Genomic DNA, 13,887 nt, shown 5'->3' on the forward strand with positions numbered 1-13,887 from the left:
ATTCCCAAAATTTCCCCCAGTTCCCAAATCCGGGGCTTCTCCAGTTCACAAAATTCCCCCCAATTCCCTAATCCACCCCCCGCCCAATTCCCAAATTCAGCTCTCCCCAGTTCCCAAAGTTTCCCCCAATTCCCAAACCCAGGATATTCCCAATCCCCAAAATTCCCCCCAGTTCCCAGATCCAGGATTTCCCCAATTCCCAAAATTCCCCCAAATCCCGGATTTCCCCAGTTTCCGGATCCGGGATTTCCCCATTTTCCAAATCCAGTCCCCCCCCAATTCCCAAATCCCAGGATATTCCCAATTCCCAAAATTCCCCCTAAATCCTGGATTTCCTCAGTTTCCGGATCCGAGATTTCCCCATTTTCCAAATCCAGTCCCCCCCCCAATTCCCAAATCCAGGATATTCCCAATCCCCAAAATTCACCCCAGTTCTCAAATCCAGGATTTCCCCAATTCCCAAATCCGGAATATTCCCAATCCCCAAAATCCCCCCCAGTTCCCAAATCTGGGATTTCCCCAGCTCCCAAATCCAGGATATTCCCAATCCCCAAAATTCACCCCAGTTCTCAAATCCAGGATTTCCCCAATTCCCAAATCCGGAATATTCCCAATCCCCAAAATCCCCCCCAGTTCCCAAATCCAGGATTCCCCCCGTTGCCGTTGGGGTCCCTCCACGTCCCCTGGTGCCCCCCAGGACCGGGATCGGGATCGGGATCGGCTCCATGGACACCTTCCAGTCCCCCACGCCCTCATCCCGCCGGGACAAAGAGGGTGAGGAACGGCGGGACGGCCCCGGAATCCCCCCCCAGTTCCCAAATCCAGGATCCCCCCGTTGCCGTTGGGGTCCCTCCACGTCCCCTGGTGCCCCCCAGGACCGGGATCGGGATCGGGATCGGCTCCATGGACACCTTCCAGTCCCCCACGCCCTCATCCCGCCGGGACAAAGAGGGTGAGGAACGGCGGGACGGCCCCGGAACGATCCCAGAGGGATCCCGGGGATGGTCCCAAAGGGATCCTGGGGATGGTCCCAAAGGGATGGGAATGGTCCCAGAGGGATCCCGGGGATGGTCCCAGAGGGATCCCGGGGATGGTCCCAAAGGGATCCCGGGGATGGTCCCAAAGGGATCCCGGGGATGGTCCCAGAGGGATCCCGGGGATGGTCCCAGAGGGATCCCGGGGATGGTCCCAAAGGGATCCCGGGGATGGTCCCAGAGGGATCGATCCGATGGTCCCACAGGGATCCTGGGGATGGTCCCAAAGGGATCCCGGGGATGGTCCCAGAGGGATCCCGGGGATGGTCCCAGAGGGATCCCGGGGATGGTCCCAAAGGGATCCCGGGGATGGCCCCAGAGGGATCCCGGGGATGGTCCCAAAGGGATCCCGGGGATGGCCCCAGAGGGATGGGAATGGTCCCAGAGGGATCCCGGGGATGGTCCCAGAGGGATCCCGGGAATGGTCCCAAAGGGATCCCGGGGATGGTCCCAAAGGGATCCCGGGGATGGTCCCAGAGGGATCACTGGGATGGTCCCAAAGGGATCCCGGGGATGGTCCCAAAGGGATCCCGGGGATGGCCCCAGAGGGATTGGGAATGTTTGATCCTGGAATGATCCCAAAGGGAGCAGGATGTTCCCAAAAGGATCGGGATTGTCCCAAGGGGATCAGGATGTTTGATCCTGGAATGTTCCCAGAGGGATCCCGGGGATGTTCCCAAGGGGATGGGAATGTTCCCCAAAGGGTTTGAGATGTTCCCAAAGGGATGGGAATGGTCCCAAAGGGTTTGGAATGTTCCCAAAGGGATCGGGATGGTCCCAAAGGGTTTGGAATGTTCCCAAAAGGATGGGAACATTCCCAAAGGGATTGGAATGGTCCCAAAGGGTTCGGGATGTTCCCAGAGGGATCGGGATGTTCCCAAATGGATGGGAATGTTCCCAAAGAGATTGGGATGGTCCCAAAGGGATCAGGAACATCCCAAAGGGATTGGGATGGTCCCAAAGGGGATGGGAATGTTCCCAAATGGATGGGGATATTCCCAAAGGGATTGGGATGTTCCCAAAGGGTTTGTAATGTTCCCAAAGGGATCAGGATGGTCCCAAAGGGTTTGAGATGTTCCCAAAGAGATGGGAATGTTCCCAAAAGGATGGGAATGTTCCCAAAGGGATGGGGATGGTCCCAAAGAGATTGAGATGGTCTCGAAGGGATCGGGATGTTCCCAAGGGGATGGGAATGTTCCCAAATGGATGGGGATGTTCCCAAAGGGATGGGAATGGTCCCAAGGGGATTTGGAATGTTCCCAAAGGGATGGGAACATTCCCAAAGGGATTGGGATGGTCCCAAAGGGATCGGGATGTTGCCAAAGGGATTGAGATGTTCCCAAGGGGATGGGAATGTTCCCAGAGGGATCAGGATTGGGATATTTGATCCCGGAATGTTCCCAGAGGGACTGGGATGCTCCCAAAGGGTTCTGGATGGTCCCAATGGATCAGGATGGTCCCAAAGGGCTCAGGATATTCCCAAGGGGATGGGAATGTTCCCAGAGGGATCGCCGGGACCGCAGAGGCTGTTCCAGGGGAACATCCCAAACCCGGGATCACGAACGGGGAAGGCCTCGGAAGGATCCCAGGGATGAATTCCAGAGGCTGCTCCAAGCCCTGTTCTACCTTCCCTGGGACAATCCCACGGATTCCCGGGAAAACTCTGCCAGTGCCTCCTCCTTCCTCCTCCTCCTCCCAGTTTTATCCCTGGGCACATCGGGGTGGGAAATCCGTGGGATCAGCTGGGATTGGTTTTCCATCCCCATTTCCCATCCCTGTTCCCATCCCCATTTCCCAACCCTGTTTTTCCAACTCTGTTCCCATTCCCATTCCCCATTCCTGTTCCCCATTCCGGTTTCCCATCCCCATTCCTATCCCTGTTTCCCATTCCCATTTCCCATTTCCCATTCCCATTCCCATCCCCATTTCCCATCCCCATTCCCATTTCCCATCCCCATTTCCCATCCCCATTTCCCATTCCCATCCCCATTTCCCATCCCTATTCCCATTTCCCATCCCCATTTCCCGTTCCCATCTCCATTTCCCATCCCTGTTCCCATCATTTCCCATCCCCATTTCCCATCCCCATTCCCATTTCCCATCCCCATTTCCCATTCCCATTTCCCATCCCCATTCCCATTTCCCATCCCCACTTCCCATCCCAGCTCCCTGTGCTGCCCGGAATTCCCCTCTGGAGCTGGGGCTGGATCTGCAGGATCTCCGTTTTTTAGGGAACAAACCCAGGGAATGGAGTCGGAATCTGGGAGAACATTAGGAGGGCTGGAAGGAGCTTTCCTAAAAGTCTGACTCCGGAGTGGGATCAGAATATCCCGTGGGAATCGTGGAATATTTCAGGCCAGGAATTGTGACCGTTCCTGACATTGCCGAGGCCACCCTGGATCCGTGACCCTGAAATCCCCCGGGATTTAAATCCCACCGGGAACGGGATTAAAAGTCCGGGAATGGGGGACTCCTGCTGGGAATTCCAGGCAGGAACTGTTCCCAAAATCCAACAGAACTTCCCATGGAAGCTCGAGGCCGTTCCCTCCCATCCCGTCAGTGATTCCCAAGGAGCTGATCCGGGATTTCCTGTGGGATCAGCAGATCCCGGTGGATTTCCCATGGGATCAGCAGGTCCCGATCCCAGTGGATTTCCCGTGGGATCAGCAGATCCTGGTGGATTTCCCGTGGGATCAGCAGATCCCGGTGGATTTCCCATGGGATCGGCAGGTCCCGGTGGATTTCCAGTGGGATCAGCAGATCCCGGTGGATTTCCTGTGGGATCGGCAGATCCCGGTGGATTTCCCGTGCGATCAGCAGCAGCAGGTCCCAGTGGATTTCCCGTGGGATCAGCAGATCCCAGTGGATTTCCCGTGGGATCAGCAGATCCCGGTGGATTTCCCGTGGGATCAGCAGATCCCGGTGGATTTCCCGTGGGATCACCGGGAATTCTCCCCGCAGAGCCCGGCCCCGTGTCCGTGACCATCCCGGCCTCTCCCTTCATGCAGAAGTTGGGATTTGGCACCGGAGTCAGCGTCTACCTGATGAAAAGGTTGGGAATGGCCTTGGGAATCCCGGGAAATCCCGGAGACGATCCCGGTTTTCCTCCCCGTGGATACGGAGCCGAGGGAGGGATTTGGGATTTGTGGAGCCAGGAGGGAGGGCGGGGTTTTGGGATAACCCTGTCCTGGATGGAATTCTGGGATTTTGGGCTCCATTCCTGGGAATTCCGGGATTTTGGGCTCCATTTTTTTGGGATAACCCTGTCCTGACTGGAATTCTGGGATTTTGGGCTCCATTATTGTGGAATAACCCTTTCCCAGCTGGAATTCCAGGATTTGGGCGCCATTCCTGTGAATCCAGGGATTTGGGCTCCATTATTTTGGGATAATCCACTCCCAGCTGGAATCGCAGGGATTGGGGCTCCATTCCTGTGAATTTAGGGATTTGGGCTCCATTATTTTGGGATAATCCACTCCCAGCTGGAATCCAGGGATTTGGGCTCCATTCCTGTGAATCCAGGGATTGGGGCTCCATTATTTTGGGATAATCCATTCCCAGCTGGAATCCCAGGGATTGGGGCTCCATTATTTTGGGATAATCCATTCCCAGCTGGAATCCCAGGGATTGGGGCTCCATTATTTTGGGATAATCCATTCCCAGCTGGAATCCCAGGGATTGGGGCTCCATTATTTTGGGATAATCCATTCCCAGCTGGAATCCCAGGGATTTGGGCTCCATCTGGGAAACGGGAACGGATTGAAATTCCCCGTTCCCCTGAAAACTCCCCGGAGGAATCTGCAGCATTCCCGTCCCGCGGGGGGGATCGGATCCTTTCCCGGCGGGAATTCCGCGGGAATTCCCGAGTTTTCCCCCGCCCAGGTCCCCGCGGGGGCTGCCCCGCTCTCCGTGGGCCGTGAAGAAAATCAATTCCGGCTGCTCCCAGAGCCAGCGGAGGCTCTTCCAACGGAGGCTCCGGCAGGAGGCCCAGACCCTGCGGAACCTGCAGCACCCCAACATCGTGGGTGGGAATCCGCCGGGAATGCCGGGGGCGGGATCCGCGGGAATGGAGGAATATCTGTGGGAATGGGGCTGGATCCGTGGGAAGGGGGTTGGGTTTGATGGGAATGGAGGAATATCCATGGGAATGGGGCTAGATCCGTGGGAATGGAGAAATATCCATAGGAATGGGGCGGGATCCATGGGAATGGGACAGGATCCATGGGAATGGGGCTGGATCCGTGGGAAGGGGGTTGGGTTTGATGGGAATGGAGGAATATCCATGGGAATGGGGCTAGATCCGTGGGAATGGAGAAATATCCATAGGAATGGGGCGGGATCCATGGGAATGGGACAGGATCCATGGGAATGGGGCTGGATCCGTGGGAAGGGGGTTGGGTTTGATGGGAATGGAGGAATATCCATGGGAATGGGGCTAGATCCGTGGGAATGGAGAAATATCCATAGGAATGGGGCGGGATCCATGGGAATGGGACAGGATCCATGGGAATGGGGCTGGATCCGTGGGAAGGGGGTTGGGTTTGATGGGAATGGAGGAATATCCATGGGAATGGGGCTAGATCCGTGGGAATGGAGAAATATCCATAGGAATGGGGCGGGATCCATGGGAATGGGACAGGATCCATGGGAATGGGGCTGGATCCGTGGGAAGGGGGTTGGGTTTGATGGGAATGGAGGAATATCCATGGGAATGGGGCTAGATCCGTGGGAATGGAGAAATATCCATAGGAATGGGGCGGGATCCATGGGAATGGGACAGGATCCATGGGAATGGGGCTGGATCCGTGGGAAGGGGGTTGGGTTTGATGGGAATGGAGGAATATCCATGGGAATGGGGCTAGATCCGTGGGAATGGAGAAATATCCATAGGAATGGGGCGGGATCCATGGGAATGGGACAGGATCCATGGGAATGGGGCTGGATCCGTGGGAAGGGGGTTGGGTTTGATGGGAATGGAGGAATATCCATGGGAATGGGGCTAGATCCGTGGGAATGGAGAAATATCCATAGGAATGGGGCGGGATCCATGGGAATGGGACAGGATCCATGGGAATGGGGCTGGATCCGTGGGAAGGGGGTTGGGTTTGATGGGAATGGAGGAATATCCATGGGAATGGGGCTAGATCCGTGGGAATGGAGAAATATCCATAGGAATGGGGCGGGATCCATGGGAATGGGACAGGATCCATGGGAATGGGGCTGGATCCGTGGGAATGGGGCTGGATCCGTGGGAATGGGGCTGGATCCGTGGGAATGGAGAAATATCCATGGGAATGGGGCGGGATCCATGGGAATGGGACAGGATCCATGGGAATGGGGCTGGATCCGTGGGAATGGAGAAATATCCATGGGAATGGGGCAGGATCCATGGGAATGGGGCTGGGTTTGATGGAAATGGAGGAATATCCATGGGAATGGGGCTGGATCCATGGGAATGGCGAAATATCCATGGGAATGGGGCTGGGTTTGATGGAAATGGGGTGAGATCCGTGGGACTGGGGCTGGGTTTGATAGGAATGGAGAAATATCCATGGGAGTGGGGCTGGATACATGGGAATGGGGTGGGATCCATTTGGAATGGAAGTGTTGGATCCATGGGAATGAGGTTGGATTTGTTGGGAATTAGATTGGACCCATGGGTATGGAGGGGATGGGTTTGTTGGGAGCTGGATTGGATCCGTGGAAATGGAGGTCGGATTTGTTGGGAATGGAGGGGTTGAATCCATGGGAAGGGAGGAGCAGGACCCATGGGAATGTGGATGGATCCATGGGGATGAAGGGGTTGGATTTGTTGGGAATGGAGGGGTTCCCATTCCCACGGCTCCCGTTCCATGGCTCCTGTTCCCATTCCCGCTGCTCCCGTTCCCATTCCCCTGGATCCCGTTCCCATTCCCACGGTTCCCATTCCCGTTCCCACGGATCCCATTCCCATTCCTACGGATCCCGTTCCATGGCTCCTGTTCCCATTCCCGTGGCTCCCGTTCTCGTTCCCCTGGATCCCGTTCCCATTCCCGTGGCTCCCGTTCCCATTCCTACGGATCCCATTCCCGTGGATCCCATTCCCATTCCCACAGCTCCTGTTCCCGGTCCCACGGCTCCCATTCCCATTCCCATGGTTCCCATTCCCACAGCTCCCGTTCCCATTCCCATGGTTCCCGTTCGATGGCTCCCGTTCCCATTCCTACAGCTCCCGTTCCCATTCCCGCGGCTCCCGTTCCCCTGGATCCCAATCCCACAGCTCCCGTTCCCATTCCCGCGGCTCCCGTTCCCCTGGATCCCATTCCCACAGCTCCCGTTCCCATTCCCACAGCTCCCGTTCCCATTCCCACAGCTCCCGTTCCCGCGGATCCCGTTCCCATGGTTCCCATTCCCACGGATCCCGTTCCCATTCCCGTGGTTCCCGTTCCAGGGTACCGGGCGCTGACCAAGGCTCCGGACGGGAGCCTTTGCCTGGCCATGGAATTCGGGGGGGAGAAATCCCTGAACGACCTGATCGAGGAGCGCCGGGAGCAGGGCCTGGGAATGTTCCCGGCGGAAACCATCCTGCACGTGGCCCTCAGCATGGCCAAGGGCCTGGAGGTACCGGGAATTCCGGGGAAACCTCGGGAATTCTGGGGAGTTCCCGGGAAAAACCCTGCGGTTTTGGGGAAGTGGCGGGATTCTGGGAAAATCCCAGGGTTCTGGGATAAAGGAGAGCCAAGGGGGCTTTCCAGATGCTGGGGGGGTTGGGATAGGGGTGGGTGGGATCTTGGGAAGGAATTCCAGGCTGGGCTAGAATTCCCAAAGAATCCCTGGCAGTGTCCAGGGAAAGGTTGGAGCTCCCTGGGATCGGGGTGGGAAAGGGATGGGATTGAAGGTAGGTCCCATCCCAAACTGTTCTGGGATTCTGGGATCCAGGACACTCAGGATCCATCCCGAGCGATTTTTATGGAATTCGGGGATGGAGAAGGGAAGGGAGACCCTTCCTGGAGTCCCCAATTCCCAGGGAATTCCCGAAATTCCTTCTCAGAGAGGAGTCGGGATGGGGACAGATCCAACGCCAGGCTGGGAGAGCTGGGAATGCAGGGAATTCCCGGGAAAGGAGAGCTTGGGATTGTGGGATTTGGGAAAGAATTCCCGGCTGGGCTGGAATTCCCAGAGAATCCCCAGGAGAGCCCACGGAAAGGTTGGAGCACTCTGGGATCAGGGTTGGAATAGGATGGGATTGAAGGTCCCATCCCAAACTGTTCTGGGATCCAGGACACTCAGGATCCGTCCTGAAAGATTTTTATGGAATTCGGGGATGGAGAAGGGAAGGGAGACCCTTCCTGGAGTCCCAAATTCCCAGGGAATTCCTGAAGTTCCTTCTCGTAGAGGAGCTGGGATGGGAATGGATCCAACGCCAGGCTGGGAGAGCTGGGAATGCAGGGAATTCCTCGGGAAAGGAGAGCTTGGGATTGTGGGATTTGGGAAAGAATTCCCGGCTGGGCTGGAATTCCCAGAGAATCCCTGGGAGAGCCCAAGGAGCGGCCGCAGGACTGGGCAGATCCATGAGATCCCCCCCAATCCGCGGATTCCGCGCCGGGCGGTTTGGAGGCGGGGTTTGCCCCGGGGCTGCCCGCATCCCGCGGCGTTCCCGGCATTCCCGGCGTTCCCGGCATTCCCGGCGTTCCCGGCGTTCCCCCGCAGTACCTGCACACGGAGCAGCGGCTGCTGCACGGCGACATCAAGTCCGCCAACGTGGTGGTGCGCGGCGCCTTCCAGGCCGTCAAGATCTGCGACGTCGGCGTCTCGCTGCCCCTGGATGAGAACCTGGAAGGTGGGAGTATGGAGCCCGCCGGGAATTCCCGGGAATGGGGGGGCTCCTGGGAACGGGGGGTTCCTGGGAATGGGGGGTTCCTGGGAATGGGGGGGCTCCCGGGAATGGGGGGGCTCCCGGGAAGGGGGGGGCTCCTGGGAATGTAGAGTTCCTGGGAATGTGGGGTTCCTGGGAATGGGGGGTTCCTAGGAATGGGGGGTTCCTGGGAATGTGGGATGGGATGTGGGACACCCATTCCCGTGGATCCCATTCCCATTGACATGGATCCCATTCCCATGGATCCCATCTCCATTCCCATTGTGGTGGGATTCCTGGGAATGGGGGGTTCCTGGGAATGGGGGGGCTCCCGGGAATGGGGGGGCTCCCGGGAAGGGGGGGGCTCCTGGGAATGTAGAGTTCCTGGGAATGTGGGGTTCCTGGGAATGGGGGGTTCCTAGGAATGGGGGGTTCCTGGGAATGTGGGATGGGATGTGGGACACCCATTCCCGTGGATCCCATTCCCATTGACATGGATCCCATTCCCATGGATCCCATCTCCATTCCCATTGTGGTGGGATTCCTGGGAATGGGGGGTTCCTGGGAATGGGGGGGCTCCCGGGAATGGGGGGGCTCCCGGGAAGGGGGGGGCTCCTGGGAATGTAGAGTTCCTGGGAATGTGGGGTTCCTGGGAATGGGGGGTTCCTAGGAATGGGGGGTTCCTGGGAATGTGGGATGGGATGTGGGACACCCATTCCCGTGGATCCCATTCCCATTGACATGGATCCCATTCCCATGGATCCCATCTCCATTCCCATTGTGGTGGGATTCCTGGGAATGGGGGGTTCCTGGGAATGGGGGGGCTCCCGGGAATGGGGGGGCTCCCGGGAAGGGGGGGGCTCCTGGGAATGTAGAGTTCCTGGGAATGTGGGGTTCCTGGGAATGGGGGGTTCCTAGGAATGGGGGGTTCCTGGGAATGTGGGATGGGATGTGGGACACCCATTCCCGTGGATCCCATTCCCATTGACATGGATCCCATTCCCATGGATCCCATCTCCATTCCCATTGTGGTGGGATTCCTGGGAATGGGGGGTTCCTGGGAATGGGGGGGCTCCCGGGAATGGGGGGGCTCCCGGGAAGGGGGGGGCTCCTGGGAATGTAGAGTTCCTGGGAATGTGGGGTTCCTGGGAATGGGGGGTTCCTGGGAATGGGGGGGCTCCCGGGAATGGGGGGGCTCCCGGGAAGGGGGGGGCTCCTGGGAATGTAGAGTTCCTGGGAATGTGGGGTTCCTGGGAATGGGGGGTTCCTGGGAATGGGGGGGCTCCCGGGAATGGGGGGGCTCCCGGGAAGGGGGGGGCTCCTGGGAATGTAGGGTTCCTGGGAATGTGGGGTTCCTGGGAATGGGGGGTTCCTGGGAATGGGGGGTTCCTGGGAATGTGGGATGGGATGTGGGACACCCATTCCCGTGGATCCCATTCCCATTGTCATGGATCCCATTCCCATGGATCCCATTCCTATTCCCATGGATCCCATGTCCCATTCCAATGGATCCCATCTCCATTCCCATTGTGGTGGGATTCCTGGGAATGTGGGGTTCCTGGGAATGTGGGGTTCCTGGGAATGGGGGGCTCCTGGGAACGTGGGATCCCTGGGAATGTGGGGTTCCCGGGAATGTGGGATGGGATGTGGGACTGCCATTCCCATGGATCCCATTCCCATTGTCATGGATCCCATTCCCATGGATCCCATTCCTATTCCCATGGATCCCATGTCCCATTCCAATGGATCCCATCTCCATTCCCATTGTGGTGGGATTCCTGGGAATGTGGGGTTCCTGCGAATGTGGGGTTCCTGGGAATGTGAGATTCCCATCCCATGGATCCCATTCCCATGGAACACATCCCGTCCCATTCCCATGGATCCCGTTCCTATGGATCCTGTTCCTATTCCCATGGATCTCATCCCCATTCCCATGGATCCCATCTCCATTCCCGTTGTAGTGGGATTCCTGAAAAGGTGACATTCCCATTTCCATGGATCCCATTCCTATTGGGATGGGATCCCCAGGAATGTGGGATCCCCGGGAATGTGGGATCCCTGGGAATGTGGGATCCCCTGGAATGTGGGATCCCCGGGAATGTGGGATCCTCTGGAATGTGGGATCCCCGGGAATGTGGGATCCCCAGGAATGTGGGATCCCCAGGAATGCTGCTCTCCAGGGAATTCCGGGCCTCCCGCACTCCAGAGCTTCCCCTGGATTCCCACGGAATCCCATTCCAGGCTTTTGGGGCTTTCAGGGATGCGGCTCCGAGGCTGGGCTGGGAGCAGCGGGAATGGGGGCGGGAAAACCCAGGGGTCATTCCCAGCCAAAGCCTCCGATATCCCGATATTCCTTGGATCCCGATATCCCTTTGATCCCTTTGATCCCTCTGATATCCCAATATTCCTGGCTGCAGTGAGTGATCCCATTGCTGATATCCCTCTGATATCCCTTTGATCCCATTCCCGATATCCCAATACCCCTTTGATGCCATTCCCAATATCCCCGTGATCCCGATATCCCTTTGATCCCTTTCCCGATATCCCAGTACCCCTCTGATCCCATTCCCGATATCCCTTTGATCCCTCTGATATCCCGATATCCCGATACCCTCTGATACCCCATTCCCGCTACCTCTCTGATATCCCAATATCCCTTTGATCCCTCTGATATCCCGATATCCTGATATCCCTCTGATATCCCGATATCCCGTTATCCCTCTGATATCCCAATGATATCCCGATATCCTTCTGATATCCCAATGATATCCCGATACCCTTCTGATATCCCAATGATATCCCGATATCCTTCTGATATCCCAATGATATCCCGATATCCTTCTGATATCCCAATGATATCCCGATACCCTCTGATATCCCAATATCCCTTTGATCTCTCTGATATCCTGATATCCCGGGCCACAGTGAGCGATCCCATGGCCCATATCCCGATATCCCAATATCCCGATATCCCTCTGATATCCCGATACCCTCTGATATCCTGATATCCCTTTGATCCCTCTGATATCCCGATATCCTCTGATATCCCAATATCCCAATATCCCTCTGATATCCCAATGATATCCCAATACCCTCTGATATCCCAATGATATCCCGATATCCCTCTGATATCCTGATATCCCTTTGATCCCTCTGATATCCCGATATCCCGATACCCCTGTGATATCCCAATATCCCGATACCCTCTGATATCCCGATATCCCGATATCCCTCTGATATCTCTCTGATATCCCAATATCCCGATATCCCTCTGATATCCCGATATCCCGCAGTCAGCGCGCCGTCGCCGTGCTACGTGGGCACGGAGCCGTGGCTGCAGTGAGCGATCCCGTGGCCCATATCCCGATATCCCGATATCCCGATACCCTCTGATATCCCAATATCCCGATATCCCTCTGATATCCCGATATCCCGCAGTCAGCGCGCCGTCGCCGTGCTACGTGGGCACGGAGCCGTGGCTGCCTCCGGAGGCGCTGGATCCGGCCGGCGCCATCTCGGACCGCGCCGACATCTTCGCCTTCGGCCTGACGCTCTGGGAGATGCTGGCCCTGAGCGTGCCCCACATGCCCCTGCCCCACAGCGACTCCGAAGGTCGGGAATAACGACGGGAATAACGGGAATAACGGGCGTGCCCGACGGGGAACGGGCACCGGGAAGGGATCCGGGGAATGCTCGAGGGGGAAAGGGGATCCGGGATTGGGGAGAGGGGTGGAGGGGAAAGGGGAATGGAAGGGGATGGGATTCCCGCTGGGAAAGGGGAGCTTGGGATTCTGGGATCTTGGGAAGGAATTCCTCACTGCAGGGTGGGGAGGGGGCCGGGCTGGAATTCCCAGAGGATCCCTGGGAGGATCAGGGCCGGGATCGGGCCGGGATTCCCGGGATCCACTCCTGACAGCTGCTCCCTGCTGCCGTTCCAGAGGGTTGGGATCGTGGGATTTTGGGGTCTTGGGAAGGAATTCCTGGTTGGGAAGTCCTGGGCTGGAATTCCCGGAGGATCCATGGGAGGATGAGGGCCGCAGCACCGGCAACACCAATGGCAGCACCGGCAACACCAATGGCAGAACCAGCGCCGGCGGCACCGGCTGAGCCGCGCCCAGCCAGGGATGGAACCCAGCGGGAATGCCGGGAACACGGAGATGGAAGGCTGGGATGACGGAGCGGGAGAACGGAGATAGAACGGAGTGGGAAGTCTGGGATAATGGAGTGGGGATTCTGGGATAAGGGAGCGGGAATTCTGGGATAACGGAGGTGGAAGGCTGGGAAAACGGAGCGGGAGTTCTGGGATAATGGAGCGGGAATTCTGGGAAAATGGAGTGGGAATTCTGGGATAACGGAGATGGAAGTCTGGGAAAATGGAGTGGGAGTTCTGGGATAATGGAGATGGAAGGCTGGGATAACAGAGCAGGAATTCTGGGAAAATGGAGTGGGAATTCTGGGAAAATGGAGTGGGAATTCTGGGAAAATGGAGCAGAAATTCTGGGAAAACGGAGCGGGAATTCTGGGATAACAGAGCGGGAATTCTGGGAAAACGGAGCTGGAAGTCGGGGGTGATGGAGAGGGAATTCTGAGATAACAGAGTGGGAAGTCCAGGATAACGGAGTGGGAATTCTGGGATAACGGAGCGGGAAAACGGAGCGGGAAGTCTGGGATAACAGAGGTGAAAGTCTGGGATAACTGAGCGGGAATTCTGAGATAACAGAGCGGGAAGTCCGGGATGATGGAGTGGGAATTCTGGGAAAATGGAGCAGGAAAATGGAGCTGGAAGTCTAGGGTGATGGAGCAGGGATTCTGGGATAACGGAGCGGGAATTCTGGGAAAATGGAGATGGAATTCTGGGATAACGGACTGGGAAGTCTGGGAAAATGGAGCGGGAATTCTGGGATAACGGAACGGGAAGTCTGGGATGATGGAGTGGGAATTCTGGGAAAATGGAACAGGAAGTCTGGGATAACAGAGCAGGAAAACAGAGCGGGAATTCAGGGAAAATGGAGCCCTGAG

At 57.1% G+C, this 13,887-nt stretch overlaps 1 protein-coding gene across 1 annotated transcript; it reads left to right on the top strand.

Moving 5' to 3' along the window:
* Positions 1-823: 823 nt before the first annotated feature.
* PBK (PDZ binding kinase) lies at positions 824-12,491 on the top strand. The gene is made up of 6 exons (XM_041405199.1): positions 824-952; positions 3,996-4,086; positions 4,917-5,059; positions 7,465-7,634; positions 8,724-8,853; positions 12,307-12,491. Exons 1-6 carry the CDS (start codon positions 904-906, stop codon positions 12,489-12,491), a joined length of 768 nt encoding a protein of 255 aa, XP_041261133.1. The 5' UTR covers positions 824-903.
* Positions 12,492-13,887: the final 1,396 nt, after the last annotated feature.

Source organism: Onychostruthus taczanowskii, unplaced genomic scaffold (genome assembly GCF_017590055.1).
Source record: "Onychostruthus taczanowskii isolate IOZ18803 unplaced genomic scaffold, ASM1759005v1 scaffold225, whole genome shotgun sequence".
Taxonomy (NCBI): domain Eukaryota; kingdom Metazoa; phylum Chordata; class Aves; order Passeriformes; family Passeridae; genus Onychostruthus; species Onychostruthus taczanowskii.

Coding starts and splice junctions, on each gene's coding strand:
- PBK (XM_041405199.1), top strand. CDS start 904: ATGGACACCTTCCAGTCCCCCACGCCCTCATCCCGCCGGGACAAAGAG. Junction 5,060..7,464: donor GCAGCACCCCAACATCGTGG/GTGGGAATCCGC, acceptor TTCCCGTTCCAG/GGTACCGGGCGCTGACCAAG. Junction 7,635..8,723: donor GCATGGCCAAGGGCCTGGAG/GTACCGGGAATT, acceptor GTTCCCCCGCAG/TACCTGCACACGGAGCAGCG.